The 15,380-nt window shown below is 37.4% G+C and overlaps 1 protein-coding gene across 12 annotated transcripts in view; it reads left to right on the top strand.

The window, feature by feature from the left end:
- LOC114471264 (uncharacterized protein KIAA1211) overlaps window positions 1-15,380 on the top strand; it is a 56,071-nt gene that overhangs the window by 21,022 nt on the left and 19,669 nt on the right. For 4 of the 12 annotated variants that reach the window (XM_028459950.1, XM_028459949.1, XM_028459961.1 and 1 more), the window contains 2 exons: window positions 11,055-11,137; window positions 14,534-14,696. In XM_028459950.1, the coding sequence (XP_028315751.1) occupies window positions 11,055-11,137; window positions 14,534-14,696 (246 nt within the window). Of the gene's footprint in view, window positions 1-6,061; window positions 6,112-7,046; window positions 7,206-11,054; window positions 11,138-14,533; window positions 14,697-15,380 lie in introns of those variants that run through there. The other 8 variants (XM_028459958.1, XM_028459956.1, XM_028459955.1 and 5 more) reach the window with 4 other exon arrangements.

Genomic DNA, 15,380 nt, shown 5'->3' with positions numbered 1-15,380 from the left:
TAAAAGGAGGATGGACGGCAAAAATGTAGGAGAGTCATTTTTAAGGAGTGTTTGAAATTCAAAATGAATGTAATCTGTACTAAATGCCTCCGATTTTCCTATTTTCATTTCAGTTTACCCATTTCTGTCTCATCTGCTTAGACCTCCCGTTTTACTGTTAAAAATATTATGAAAATGTGTTTTACTCACCCACTTGTTGCTATTTTCATTTCGGAAGGTGAAGTCAGTCATATTGCATCATATTACATCGTGTTTTGTCCAAGATTTGACATTTCCGTCCATCTGACCAACTATTTACTCGGACAAATTACGTGTAAATGCGTGATATTTTCCCAAAATATGAATGTGATGGTAAATGTATTGTTTATTGCAATTTACGCTTGATTTTGTTGTCCTCGATCATGTAAAATTGGTGGCCCATGTACTCTAAAGGAAAAGGTTCAGAACTTTGCGGTTGTTGTCTGTACATCTTTTGTTAAGACTTCAAGATTGAAAATGTGTGAATAATTTCCGTCCCCTGCTGACCATGCAGATGTGCAGTGACTGAACAGCTCAGGGAGAGGTATATTGAATTAAAGGCTAGTTAGTTTCCAGGCATGTGTGCAGCAGGATGAGAAATAGAGATGGAGTGCTACTTAGAGTGAAGGCCAAAAGAGAAAAGAGAACGTTCGGAGGAGGGAGTAGTAGAGAAAAGGTACGGCTGTGTTATCTGGCCACATTCTTTTGATACTTCTCATATCCTTTTATGGTTCTTTGCTTAAATTGAGCACAAGTGATAGAGATGGGTTTGACAGTAATGAGGCCACATAAAGGCTTTTAAACAGCAGGGAAAGAAGAACAAAGATGTTTATCCTGCAAGAACGCAGTCTTTTATACAGACAGACAATAGATGATACGTTAACCAGGTAGTCTGAACTCGGTTACAGTACTGACTGTTTTGTTATAGTGTTATAGTATATCCACGAAAGCTTTCCTTTGTAAGCTGGTAATGTCTTTGTAGAGACGGAAAATAATACAGCTATAGGTGTCCATGCAGAATGCATCATTTTGTCTCTTGATACTCCCTGGGAAGTTGGATGGATGGATGGAGGGAGGGAGCATGTGTAAAAAGCACTGTTAGATCTATTCTTTAACTTTTTAAACTTAGGTTATATACCCATTAGGTTGCAGCTGCTTAGAACACAAATATCAAACTCGTGGGTCAAGGTTGACCTGCCAGATCGTCTAGTCCAGCCCACAGCAAGATTTCATTCACAGTAGAAATTACAGCAAAAACAGGACTTTTTGTAAGTTATCATATCATTTGTAGATAAACAATGATGGGGTGTGCAATACTACTTTATTTACAGTGATATTAAATAGCAATTATCTTTAACCAAGCTGGAGAATTCTCCCAAATTATCCTACAGAATTCTGGCAAAATAATTTGCAAATTTAGTTTTAGTCGAGGAATTTTTAGCAAATGCTTAACATTTTGTTTGATATTGTGCTTTTTTCCTTCACAAAAACATGGATTTTTCTGGTCCGGTCCATTGGAGATCAAACAGGGTCATATGTGGCCCTTGAACTAAAATGAGCTTGACGCCCCTGGCTTAGAGGGTTTTTATATTCACAGAGATACCAAATGAAGCATATTGCACCTTAAGTAAAAATAAAAGTGTATTTAGTTACAATTATAGGAAAATGTAATCTGTTTTGCACATTGAACAGTTTTAATTTATTACTGAACCATATTCAAAAGAAAAAGGCTGCAGAGTGGAAAAAGTCTATATAAAGATGAGTAGCCAATACAAGAGCTGCTGCACATGTGCGTTTCTACTCAAACAGAATTTCAGCTTGTCTCAAACATACAATCAAGTCCCAAAAATAGGAAAAGGCTCTCCACCTCAAAGCGCAGCAATGAACTTTAATGTTGAGTATGCATTTTGGAGTTGATGGCCTGTGTCTATAACCGACTAGTCCTTCTGTGCGGTGCTGTATCCCAGTCCGTTCAGTTTACGACCACCACTTTCCAGTCTGGGTCGTCTCCTGAAGACCTGTAGGAAAACCACTAACACTACATTTCTGTGGTCTGACTCCTTGCAGCTCCTTATCTTGTGTAAATAGTTCAGCTGTGTCTGAAATACAGAAAACTGAACAAAAACAGCTCTTTATAGTTTTATTTTGGCCAGACATCTAAGAATTTCGATGCTTTCAATGTGGATTCCTCAAACTGAAAGGCCTTAGAATCTTTAGAGGCTGAAACATGCTGACAAAAATCTGTCCAAATGAAGGAGATTCCATGGAGGAGATTGATAAAAGTGACTCACTGAACTATAAACTAAACTTAACTTCATATGGTTGAGAAAAAACTACTGTCAGACGAGCAGATATTTTGTGAGGTCATTGAACTTTCCTTGAGAAAAAAACACCCTAACGTAAACAGTGTGACTGACTTGGACAAAAGCAGGACAGAGACTATACACTCAAACACATTAGCTGATCTTCAAATAGGTGGAAGTTCTCAAATGGTCTTGCGCATTGAAACTAAAAAGTATCAAAAACTCAATGGACTATGGTAAACCAAATGCTGGTTAACCAATAGAAAAGATAGAGAGGGGAGAGAGATGAAACCTGGTGTGTAACATCTGCTTTGTTTTGTCCCCTTTGACATCATGTATAGCAGAAATCGGTAACTTCTATCACAGCAGGGGCCACAAAAATGTGATGAGCTACATTATCAAAAATCATGTCAACATTTAGAAGAATGAACAACCCGAGCATATATACTGTGCAGGGTGTAGTTTTGGGTGTACTTTTTTGTTTTGTCTATTTTTGCTGTGGTTTTTTGTATCTTTGGGGTGATTTTGTGTATTTTTGCTGCCAATTTGTATTTTCTTTGTTATATTTGTGTATTTTTGTTATTTAGTGTGTTTTTATGTATTTTTGTCATCATTCTGTGTCTCTTTAGAGTCACTATGTGTATTTTTTTTGTCGTTTTCATCTTGTGTTTTTGAAGTTATTTTATGTAATTGTGTTGCTGTTTTGAGTGTGTATTTTGTGTGGTCTTTATTGTTTTTTAACTTCTAGAGCTGCAACGACTAAAAACAGAAATTTCCTTCATAAGCAGGGTTTGCTCCCTCAGGTCTGACAGGCATCACATGACCCTGGTTTATATCTTTTTTTTTTATGAAGTTCTACTATATTGTTTTTGGAGAAAATCATCAAAGCTTTAATCGGGTTCTGGATGTTGTGTTTTCCTGATCGTCATATTTGGTTGCCATAGTACTGTATGTGTTCTGCAAAGCTCTTCAGACATTGTAAATCTGCCTCTCGTCGGTGCTCGCTGATTCCTGTTGTAATGTAATCTGGTCCATATTAGCCTGCCTTGATGGCTGCTGCAGAACATTTAGAAAAATAATTGTCAAATGTGGTATACTAAAATATTACGTATTAGTGGGTTTTCATTTGACATTTAAGATATGACAATCATCTGACTTTTTTTTCGCTATTAAAAGCTTTATTTTTAAAATCGGCACGTTAGAGGCATGGGTGTGCATATAATGTTCATGTTTCCTCAAGTTTGCTTTGTTTGGCAGGGAACAATCAATTAATCTAGGAGTGGTTCTTAAATTCAAAGCTCTGACGTAGAGCTGACTGACAACAGCACTGAAGCGCGAGTTAAGTTTACAAAAAAAAAAAACACCATAAAACAATAAAAATGGCTCATGCAGATTAGAAGTGAAGTGAAGCAGGGCAGGTGTATGTGGATGTTTGAGGAAACTCGCAGGAATATTGAAGTTTTACAATGTTTAGGGGGATTAAGATGCTTTAACATCAGCTCATGACTTTAACAGCAGCTGGGAGAACACACACAGCTTTGTGATGCCCGAAGGAGAAGCAAGTGAGGGAGTCACTAGATGTGTTATCTCAATCTAAACAGATCATGAGAAAAATGATCACAAATTGTCAATCTTAGGTGTTTTTCATTTGTGTGTCGGTGTGCATGAATTCATCATTGGGGTGTTATAATAAGGTTATTGCAACTGTTGAGATGAAGCCAAACCCCCCGCTGGCCTGAGTACGGCTATGTGCTAATCCCTTATTATGTAATCATGTCGATACACACAGAGTGACACACACTCTCATGCACACAAACACACACATGCTGATACACACTTTCACAGACTTTCAAATAAAGATAATGATGTGCTTGAATGTGTTTACACGGCAAGCCGAGCAATGCTGCAAGGAGATTAGAGATGATCTGAACCAAACAACTGCTGGAGTAACAACGTGCAAAGGGGGAAACAGTGTACTGTATTCAAATGTGCATCAAAGTGATAGCTGCAGGCTTGTATTTTCTAGTTTTAGTATTCGTTTGAGAATATTTTGCATGTGAAATATATTAAAACCATTTCACGCCCTTTTTTTAATGAACTTGACTGTAAGATGCTTTATAGCTTGGCTTTAAACGCAATGCTATGGGCTGGAGCAGACATGGGCAACTGGCAGCCACACGTGGCCCTCCCTCCATCTAATTTTGTGTGCCCCCAAAGAAAATGCACAAAATGGCTCCAAAAACATACAAAATGACAGAAAAATACACAAAAAACTGCAAAAATGTGCAAAACGATAATATAGCCCTTTGATCAGACATTACATTTTTACATTTTCTGTGCACCCTGCTGTGGTAAATTTGCCCATCCCTGAGCCTGTGGGTCTGTTTCCAATTCCTTAGAACACAAACTCTCAGGAATACTGACTATTTAGATAAATAACCAGAAGAATCAGCAGCTCTTTGACAGCTAAATAATCTTCAGTCTATCAAAACAGGAGATAGTTGAATACTAAAGGGGAGACGATAGATTGTGCAACAAGATATGGCGATATTAAAACGTCACAAGATATATCGAGGCGGGTACGAGTGGTAAAGCAAAGGGTGGGGTGTGTGTTCAGATCATTAAAAAAAAATCCACACTATCTACTACACACCAGCTTGTTATCATTTGTTTTTATTTTTTTATATTCCTAATGAGTTGAAAAGGTCAAGTGTAAATATACACTACGGCCATGTTCAAAATGGCAAGTTTGAAGGCAAAATGAGTGTGTAGTGCATTCACATTAGATAGTATGAAAAGATTGAGTACGCGAGAAATACCCGGATGTATATTAGACCTCGTCATACTCAACCGCCCCATGATGCATTGCGAGCGGAATGTAAAATCGTCCCAGGACTGGCTTCAAGCTAAAAATCCAATCTCCCCTTTTCAAAACAAAAGCATCTCTTCTTGTCTTCCATGAGTTTTGTGCTTTTGTAAATAGGGCTCTTGTTTTGAAGTTAACCAGAAGTTTTGTCAGGAGCACAATGGTAGCACATGTTGATATTTTACTTAGTCACTTTCTTGCTTTAACTGCTTTCACAACTTTAGATATTTAGCCTCGTGTGTTTCTGGTTGTAGGTTCGAAATGCATCTTGAGAAATATGGCAGTATTCTTCAGTGGGAATGGCCATCATTGGTGATCAGCCGAATCATACTTAATATAACTATACAATAGACCGTACTATACATTACAAACTCAATGAGTATATACTGAGTGCGTCATTTCAAACACAACCTACATCTACGATTACGCTAGCTGTGTTCAGACCAATGGCTAAAACAGTCAATATATCCAGAGTAAAAGGGGAGGTATTTGAGCCGTGGTTAATAGGTTTAAGTCATTGTAGTGGGATTGTACAGGATCCTCGTCTACCACAACTAGTTCTCTCCTTTGATAATCTTCTTATTTTTGTGTTTCTGGTATCCCCCTACCATCTTTGGTTTCCCACTACAAGGTTTCTGTGTTGTCTATAAGTCTGTTTTCTCTTGTGTCTCGCTCTGTTACAATATTCCGCTGTTTATCTAACTGACTTCTTTCCTTTCGTGGTGCTCTTTCCCACAACCCCTCTTTCTGACCCCTTCCCTCCCTCTGTCATGCTTGTCCCTCTCCCTCCTCCTTACTCTTTATTTATACTGTAATTTTCTCTCTTTGCAAATCCACGCTTCTCCTGCTCACCCATCGTCTTTCCGATACGTAGATGAAGCGGAGGATGTCGCCTTGGAAAGCCGGCTTTGAGAGGGTGCACAGGTCAGTCACTAGTAGATCTTAAACATCCCATATTTTCATATTTAGGAATAAAACTCTTTCTCCAGCAGGAAGTCATTTACACTTTTCAAACATGACTACAAAACACTCCAAGATTGTTTTACTTTGACTCGTTAAATTGATTCTGCATTTTTGCAAAATTAAAATAAAAAGAAAGTGTACAGACGTGTAGTCTATATGTATGCAACAAAAACTTGTGTGCAATAGTGATGTAACTCTCAATCATGCAATATATGTAATCAATATTCACATGGTCCTCAACTTAGACCTAACCTGAGTAATGAACGTTTTGCACCAAAAACATTATTTATTTAACCCTTACATACTGCAGTAAAAATACCCTAAACGTCATTCTTTAAGCTTGATATTTGATGACATTTCCTGAAGCGACCCAGAATACATGAAAAAAAAAAAACATTTTAGTGATATATATTTTTGTTAAGGTGCTATACAGGATTCACTAAGATCTGTAATAAGGGGTGGTAAACCAGATGCGTCCCAAAATCCTTTGGTGGCGCTGTTTCGTCACCTACTGTGGGAATTCAATAACTTTGCACCACTAATAGGTGTGCGTATAGAAGTGGTTGAGAACGCTCTATTCGAAATTTATTTTGCTTGTTCAGAGGTTAGTGCACAGAAGCACAAAATGAGATTTGACGAAGTTCAGTTGGAGGCTGGTGGACTTCTCCTGTCTGCTGTGCAATCATTGAATAATGTAGAAAACAAAATAAACAAAACAAAAAACCCCCAACAACATTAAAACCTAACCTAAAACCTATATTTTCCCCCCTCTACTTTAATGTCTCCTGTAACTTAGGCTCTTAGAACAGGCAGATGTGGACAGAATCTCGTTTGTGGACATTGTACCATTGTTGTGTAAATTGCGCAGCAGCTCAGCTGATTCTGGCCTGGCATCAACGCGACACGTGAGTGAGTGTTAGGTTCAAAACATGGAGAGAAAGACACAGGAGCTCCCTGGAACGGTGCATCCGACCCCGGAGCGACATCCATGGATCTCCGCGCACAGCATTCTCTCTGCACCACAGCCACACCAGACTCCACACGCGCCGCCTCAGGTGTCCAACTTTTTCTCTCCCTCACACACTTTACTCTGCATTTTCTTATTCAGTGGCTGTTAATATTGATTATTGTTTTATTTAAATTATTTTCTTATACTAGAAAGGTTAACTGGAGCATTTTTTTTTTTATCTCTGCTGTGCTTATTCAGTGCAGCGATGATCTGTGTGTGAGTTTGCACCTGAATGTGGGTCGTACTATTTTTGGTACATAAAACAGTCACAGCAAATAATTCCTGGTCTGATGAATTGCAGTGTGCCCACTGCATAGATTTTGTTGCATGGAAACGCACAAAATAGATTGTGAGCGCATTATGACGGGCAGAAGACGAGCAGTCTGGATTCCCTGGGGTTTGTACCCCTCATTAGTGCGTGGAGTGACGTTTGCACACGTTTGATTCTCAGCATAGTGTGAATAAAAAAATAAACATGCCTGTGGCACACATATAGCTAGTCAAAGGGTAAACACATGTAAACAAAGAGGGGGCTAGCTCACATCACGCTACGGCAACCCACAAGGACAGAACGCAAAAAAGTCCGAAAAAACTATGGTGGGAAAAAAAAAAAAAAATATATATATATATATATATATATTTATTTATTTTTTTTTTAAACTCGAATTTGCAAAATAAAAATTGTTTTTATCTACAAATTTGAATAATTGATTTTTTTTTGCCCAGCTCTATTTTCAAATCATTGTGGCTTTTATTTATTTCATTTCTTACTATATTACATGACATTGTACAGTGTAATAGCTATTTTTCACTAAAAACCAGTTGTGTAAAACATAAATACACTTCCCCTGTTTTTTGAAACAATTATGAAGGACTAATCATCATTCTTTTTTTTTTTTTTTTGAATGGCATAGGTAATTTAAACATTTTGAATAGGTTTGTAGTTAAAAAAATAAATAAAAATTGGTGGAAATACTTTGCAGTCAATTTTGACCCTGACCGTATGATGAAGGATCAAAGAGAAATAATATTGCTTGAAGTTGATTTTAAAGTGAGTGAATATAAAATGGTTGAACTAACGAGGGTCTGAGCATATTAAGAAAGTTACTGGAACTTTCCATTTGTTTATTTTTGTGTGTTTTTTTTTTTTCAACACACAGTTCTCTATAAACTCAAGTATGAAGCTCTCCAGCTGCTTCCTCAGTGAAGAAGAGCTGCTTTGCTCCCACAGTAACCATAGAAACATAGTTGAGCAGTGATTCCTTAATCAAGGCATCATGGGTGCCCTCTTTGTAGAACTATAATAGAAATATAATTTGTTTATTAAACATTTATAATTATAAATTCATATTGATTGTATATATATATATATTTATTTATTTATTTATTTTGATTACTATTCTTTAAAAAAAAAAAAAAAAAGTGTTGGTGTGCCTCTACAATTCTTTTTATTTATGAATTTTTTTTTCCCGGATGGTTTTTGGAATAACACACAAGATGTGTGAAACCAGCCAAAATCTCAGTATAATGACCACGATGAATGATTATAAAACTTTTTGTCTAGTTTCATGCTTAGACAGGAGTTTACCCCCAAACCCCAATGCAGGATCAGTTGTCTGCTTCTCCTGGCAGTGACATTCCTTGTTAGGTTGTTTGTTGGCGGATAGAGTTGACTTGGTTGTCATGGAGAAGGGGCTGTTGATAAAAGCACTCAAGAGCTGTTATGATTATGGATGTCGTACCCAAAGGTCATTTTGTCATTGTTGGCTCGAGGTAAAGTAAACTGTGCTCCATGTTTAACTTTTCCCATGAGACGTTTTTCCCCCTTAACAAATACGTGTTTGGCAACGAGTGCAGAAAATATTAGATGATAACTTTTTATTTATTTATGGATTTACATTTCAGTTCAAAGTGCAATAAAAACTTGACTCTTTTTTTTTCTGTTTTTACCATAGCACTACAGTATATCATTGGTCAATGAACTCATGCAGTGCACAGGATCAGCACAAACTACTATATAACATCAACCAGTTTTAATCGTTATTAACCACTGTCCCAACGAGCATTATGTGAAAGGACTCCTACATTTAGCATACACATGGACTAGATTTATGCAACATGTATATGTCTTCTTTAAGTATGACCTTATTTCTAATTCCCATGACGTCTCTGTGTTAAAAGACAGATGTGAAGTCATCATTTTTTTCTTTCCTTTGCATTATATGTAATGTTAACTTTTGATAGTCAGTCTTTTTTGCGACAGCTATGCTTGTTTATTTATATGGCTTAGTTATATGACCATCACAAGCCCTCCCTAAGGATGGGTAAGCTAAACCAGGGTTTTTCAACCACTGTGCTGAAAGTATTCAGTTTCACCTAATTGGTCTGAAACGTATTGTCTGTAAATATGCCATTGTGCTGCTGTGAGCCCCTTTTGTTGTAGAGAGATATGAAAGATCATAAAAAGTTTTTTTTTTTTTGTTTGATTCCTATTCAAGACACTTTGATAAAAATGACTATACTGTATATTGTTAAAATAGGCTACAAAGTTTCATTTTTTTTAAAACATTTTTGGTTGGTGGTGTGTCTGGGGATTTTTTTCGATGAAAAGATGTAGATTGGCTCATAAAAGGTTGAAAAACACTGAACTAATCTTTATTAGAGGGGGAAATTTACATAAAAAGAAATATATATACATAAAAGCAGTCTTAAATTCCAGTGGGGGAGGGGGACAATGGAGATGGAGTTGGGGGGACATTAAAAAGGGTGCGTGTGCGTGTGCGTGTGCGCGTGCGCGTGCGCGTGTTGTAGAGAGATTAAAGAGGGTGAAACATCACACTGCTCAAGTCCAAGCAGGTTCACCATGAAGAAAATGGCACTGATGATGACACTGCCTGACATATTGTTTTCCTCATGGTCCATATCAGTGATGAGCCAACTTCCTGTTTAATGTCCCAAGAAATCCAGAATGAGCCGCACAGCACATACACTTATTCAGTTTGGCAGTAGATGGAGTCACATAGATCTGCTGAAGTACTGATCAGTTTTAAGAGAGAGATCAGCTAACTGGTTCAATGTGCTGCAGCTGCACTCGTTTCTCACGTGGCCTTAAACTTCCTGTCTGGGACCAAAATGTGTTAAAGCCAATGACAAGGTCCAATAATGGAACTTAACTTCATTAAATAGAAGGGGATGTGCTTATTTTGAATATTTACAGTTGGGATTCCTGCTTATTTGGTATGTATGTATGTCATTTTTTTGGTATGTATGCAGTAGGGCATATGTGTTAAACTTAAAGCCCGGGGGCCAATTCCGGCCCTTTACAGCGTCCTATTTGGCCCACAGGAGAAAGTAAAAAAATTACAGAAAAAACATTAAGAATCATTGTGTAAAATGTAAATGATCAGCTAATTACATTTTGCAGATATCGCAGTACCTCAAAACACACAAATTAAATTAAACTTTACAATATTTGCGAAGGGGCTCACATGTTTATACCACATGATTGCAGTCATTTTAAAAATCAAATTAATAAAATAACCTTCAATTTTTTCTACAATTCTTCCACAAAGTTACTTGGATAATGTCGGTGCCTTACATACTTTTCACATCCTTTAAACGTGGAAATGCAAAGTAGAGCATATTATTGTTCAAATTTCGTGTTTTCACGCCTGTATTCTGTGGCCCACTTGAGATCAAACTGGTCCGTACTTGGCCCCTGAACTAAAATTTTATTTGACACCCCTGCATTAAGGTAATGGTTGATCAAATCAAATGTTAATATTCTACTTTTACTCTCAAAAAATGGTAAGTATGGAATATCTTAAAGTGTATATTTTTGCTTTTTAATGCACACTATTGTAATCCACTAATCCTCGCTCTGCTTTCCTCACAGCAGTGACGGTGCTGCCATGGCTTCAGGACCTCCAGACGTGACGACCAATCAGGAGCCGCCTGAAGTCCAGGATGAATGCTCAGGTGATTCCTTCATTAAGTGTCCAGTCGATGTTTGGCTGTTTCATAATCAGATTAGGAATAGGAAGAATGGATTAGCTCTCCACGTGGACTCCAACAGCCTCCTTTATGAGTTCATGAGGTCAACAAGTTGATCTGTGTAAATGACGTAAAAACCCAGTGTTTACTCGTTGACTTGATGAAAATACTGATTCATAGTATTCAAATTAAAGAAGTGTAAATAAATGTTTACATTTGTAAAGGTTATTTATTAAAAGAGAAATAGATATAATTTCAAGGTTGTAATTTGAAATTAAGTGACAATGGTTACTGTTATTAAATGCAATGGTTAATGGCAATTTGGATCAACTACTCATCTATCAACAACTTAAGATCCTAAAGCCAATTCAGGCTACATATTATTATAAAAAAAAAATTTTTTAAATCACTACAATCAATTTAGAGTCTGCAGATTACATATAGGTTTCTTTTCACGGTAGAAAATATGCAGGTTTATGGAAATAAAATGCAAAACTGGGTGTAATAGTCCTAAAAAGAGAGAAATTACATTAAAGGCACATCAAAGACTGTTTAAATTTATGATGTAACAAATCAGAATGTATGTAAACATAGATCAATGTAAAAGATCTAAACAGACTAACATGTAGTTTCATTTTACGACACTTTATAATTATATACAAAATTATTTGAAAAACTATAGTTTTTCTAAATGTGTTCATTGACTGATGTTGCATATAAAATTATAAGCTTTTTATAAAATAGCTTGAGTGTGTCGATGCAACTAAAAACATAAATTTAAGAAAATATGCAATGTTTTGATTATTTATTTATTTTTTATCATGTGTTTTTTTGTTTTTGAAATTTTGCTTGCACTCTTTTACCCAAACTTTCACTTCAGGTTAAAATTATGAAATAATATATAAAATGTTCTGTGTGGTGGCACATAACAGTCAACCTAATATCATTTATCAGATTGTGTGTGTGCACGGATCCGGCCCTAATGGTGGCAGGAAATGAAAGAACAGGTGTGCTATCCTTCCTCATCTCTCACTCTCACACAAACATGTGCATGTTTACTGCACACAGATGGATTGAAGCACATATCCTGCTGATGGAATGGGATAGAGGAAAAAGGACATTAGAAGGTCAGGGAGGTGTCTATGTGGGTGTGGGAATCAGGGTGGAGAGGCTCAGTATTAACCATCACTGTCACTCAGGCTGTAGACAACAAATAGCCTTTACTTTGTCATTCACGCAGCATATCTGAGTCTGTCACTGCGAGATAAGCGTTGAACTTTTTGTTTTGCTTGAAATCCATGATGGCTTCAGACTTTTATATTCTTGTTTTCACTAAAGTTGGTTTGGATTTCTCAATTTTTTGCAAATACTTAAATCCTTTTGATGCTAAGTTGATAAATGGCACATCCACATCTGATTAGTAAGAAAATCTCAGGAGCGTCTGTAAAGCTTGTTTTGAAAAAGTTATTCATCTCTATTTAATTAAGTGTGTTGTATTGAACCAAAAGGCATTCATTACATTATCTGGAAAGTTTATCTTTGTTCAGTGGTTCCCAATCTTTTTTGTCCGTGTAACCCCCTCCCCTTTGTGGAACAGTGGGCTCTCCTAAACCCCTAACTGTGTCTCCAACATTGGTTCCCTCAGGCTTAATTTACATATTTTAAACATTGAATGGAATTTAAAGTTGAATTTTTTTTTTTTTTTCTTTAACAACTCTTATGTGATTACTTTAATAGTAAGTAAATATGGTCTCCTATGTAAAATGTAGCTAATTATTGTCAGAAATGTGATGAAAATAATCCTGTTTCAATAAATTACAAGAAAATATAGTATTTTATTTAACAACAGTATTGTTAGTTTGTGGTAAATCTGTCAACGAACAAAAAAAAAAAAAAATAGCCTAAAAAGGAACTAGGAACATTTCCCGATCTATTTTTAATTAATTGTTACATTTTTCCGAGTACCCCCCGCAATGTGGCCCTGTACCCCTAGGGGTACGCTTACCCCTGTTTGGGAACCACTGCCTTCTTTGACTTTAGGGCAGGAAGTTTTTGTTAGAAACTCCAAATATCACATGTTTTTATACTGTAAAAGAAAAGGACAAAAGCAAAACCCTGATTAAACCCACACGTCCTCACTGAGAACATGCAAACTCTACACACACAAACCAGGGCAAGTGAAGCTTGGAGCCACGATCAGTGTCAAGTGATGCAGCGCCGGCCGCTAACAATCATCTTTGGTTGCTCTATATGTAATATGGTTGGTTTCCCATGGCTGACCTTAGACCACACTCAGAATCTCTACTGTTATTTTAAAGTGTGACTCTTTAGTTTTGTTAGTGAGGAAAAGCAAATATGTCATTTTAGCTTTACAAAGATCACATTCACCAACTGTACTCTGACCTTTCACTCAATCCGTGGCATTTTATTTAATTCTGTGAGCGATGACCTTTAGTTACTGTTCCTAAAATAGGACAATAAATAGTCTTGGTGGGGCTTTGTTGTGATGGATCATCTTGGTTATGTAAAGAGGCCTATGAAGCTCCATCAAACACAATAATGAGCATGCTGCATTATTTTATTGTGCCAAACAAAATAACAGAGCGTTAAGCATTTCATTGCAAGAATTGATTTTAAAAAGTGATACATTTAATCATGTGAAGACTCATTGAAAAGTAACAGGATGTTAGAATCTGTGTGGCAGTTTTTCAATATGTGCATTTTAATTAGAAGGGATGGATGAATTTGTTTTAATTGGTGTTGAAACACTTGAATATAACATTTCCAAATGTAAATGTAGGGCGTTCTAAGGTTTTTCAGGAAAATTTGATCTCCCGACATTTTTCAACTGTCAACTGCCAGTCTTCGTCAGAGGAGTTCTGCTGAAGACAAAATGAATCTCGCTGGAACTATTACATAGGGCTTTCCAATTTAACCAAGATGTCTAAAGCTCCTACATTACCCAGAATGCATCTTAACACCTGAGCCCCATGACATGCTTCATTCCTCCTAATGCCTGTTTGATTTGATCAGATACCTGCAGTGTCAGCGTGGTCGGTTCATTGTCTTGACGAGTGCCTGGGTGACTAAAAGCCATAAAAGCTGTTTTGTAGCTGTTTAAGGAGTCATAAAAAGCATCTGAGTTTTTCCAGTGAGGCGCTAATGAACATGGCCTCACCTTAGGAGAGTGTTTACAAGCACAGTCGGTGTTTCACTCGTAGTGTGTGGTTCCTCCACGTCCATCGTAACAGTCAACACTGGCCTAATCGCTCTATAACTGGACTTCATGCTGAGAGACAGTGTAAATGATGGCATGGGTCTAATTTTGTTGTCAAATGTAAACATGGACTCTTTTTTTTTTTTTTTCCCCTGTCCCCTCAGGAAAGAAGAAGTCCAAGTTCCAAACCTTTAAAAAGTTCTTCACCAGGAAGAAGAGGAAGGATGCGGGAGCTGCAGAAGTTGGGCTGAAAGCGAGCCAGTCGAGTGACGATGTCAGCAAAACGCCAGTGAACAACACACTCACACGGTCGGAGAAAGGATCCGGGTGAGATCATGCTACCTTAGCTATTCTGACTGGGACGGAAAACTTTGATCAAAGAAACCAAAGATATCTCTAAGACATACGTGGGCATCAATTTGTTCTCCAAGGTACACGTGGACCTGTGAAATATGAGGTGATGCTTTTACAGAGCAATAGACCAGTGTATTAAAGAAACTTGAAGATCATTGATAAGACATAAATAGCATCATTTAAAGATGCAGTCCGCACCTTTCAGTTCCCTCCCTCCCCACTGCTCTCTTGCCCTGCCTCCAAAGTCCCTCCCTCAGAGGAGCTAACAAGCTAATGTTAGCCCGACAGCAACATCACAGTAATATAACATGCTCTGTTAAAAGCATATTACTGCAGCGCTTCTCTCTCTCAATGTGCACACACCAATCTAGCAGCAGCAGCAGCAACAACAGTGTCACTCACAGCAGCCCACACGTAGGCTGCAGTGGGAGCAGCGCGCACATGAACACATGCACTACAGAGTTCTAGTGTAACAATTACAAATCAAACATAATGTAAATCAAGCAGCAGTAATTACCTTTCAAGCAGAAAAGTCGCCGATTCAATCTTCTACTGCTCCAGACCATACACTGTAAAAAAAGACGATACTCCAGCCCCCGGAAAGGGGCGGGGACTGTGAGCAACAGCTGTCAGATAGTCTATCAAACACAATCCTGG

This window comes from Gouania willdenowi, chromosome 10 (genome assembly GCF_900634775.1).
Source record: "Gouania willdenowi chromosome 10, fGouWil2.1, whole genome shotgun sequence".
In the NCBI taxonomy this organism is placed as follows: Eukaryota; Metazoa; Chordata; class Actinopteri; order Blenniiformes; family Gobiesocidae; genus Gouania; species Gouania willdenowi.
The sequence above is the reverse complement of the archived record's forward strand: the minus strand, read 5'-3'. Positions and strand labels throughout refer to the sequence as shown.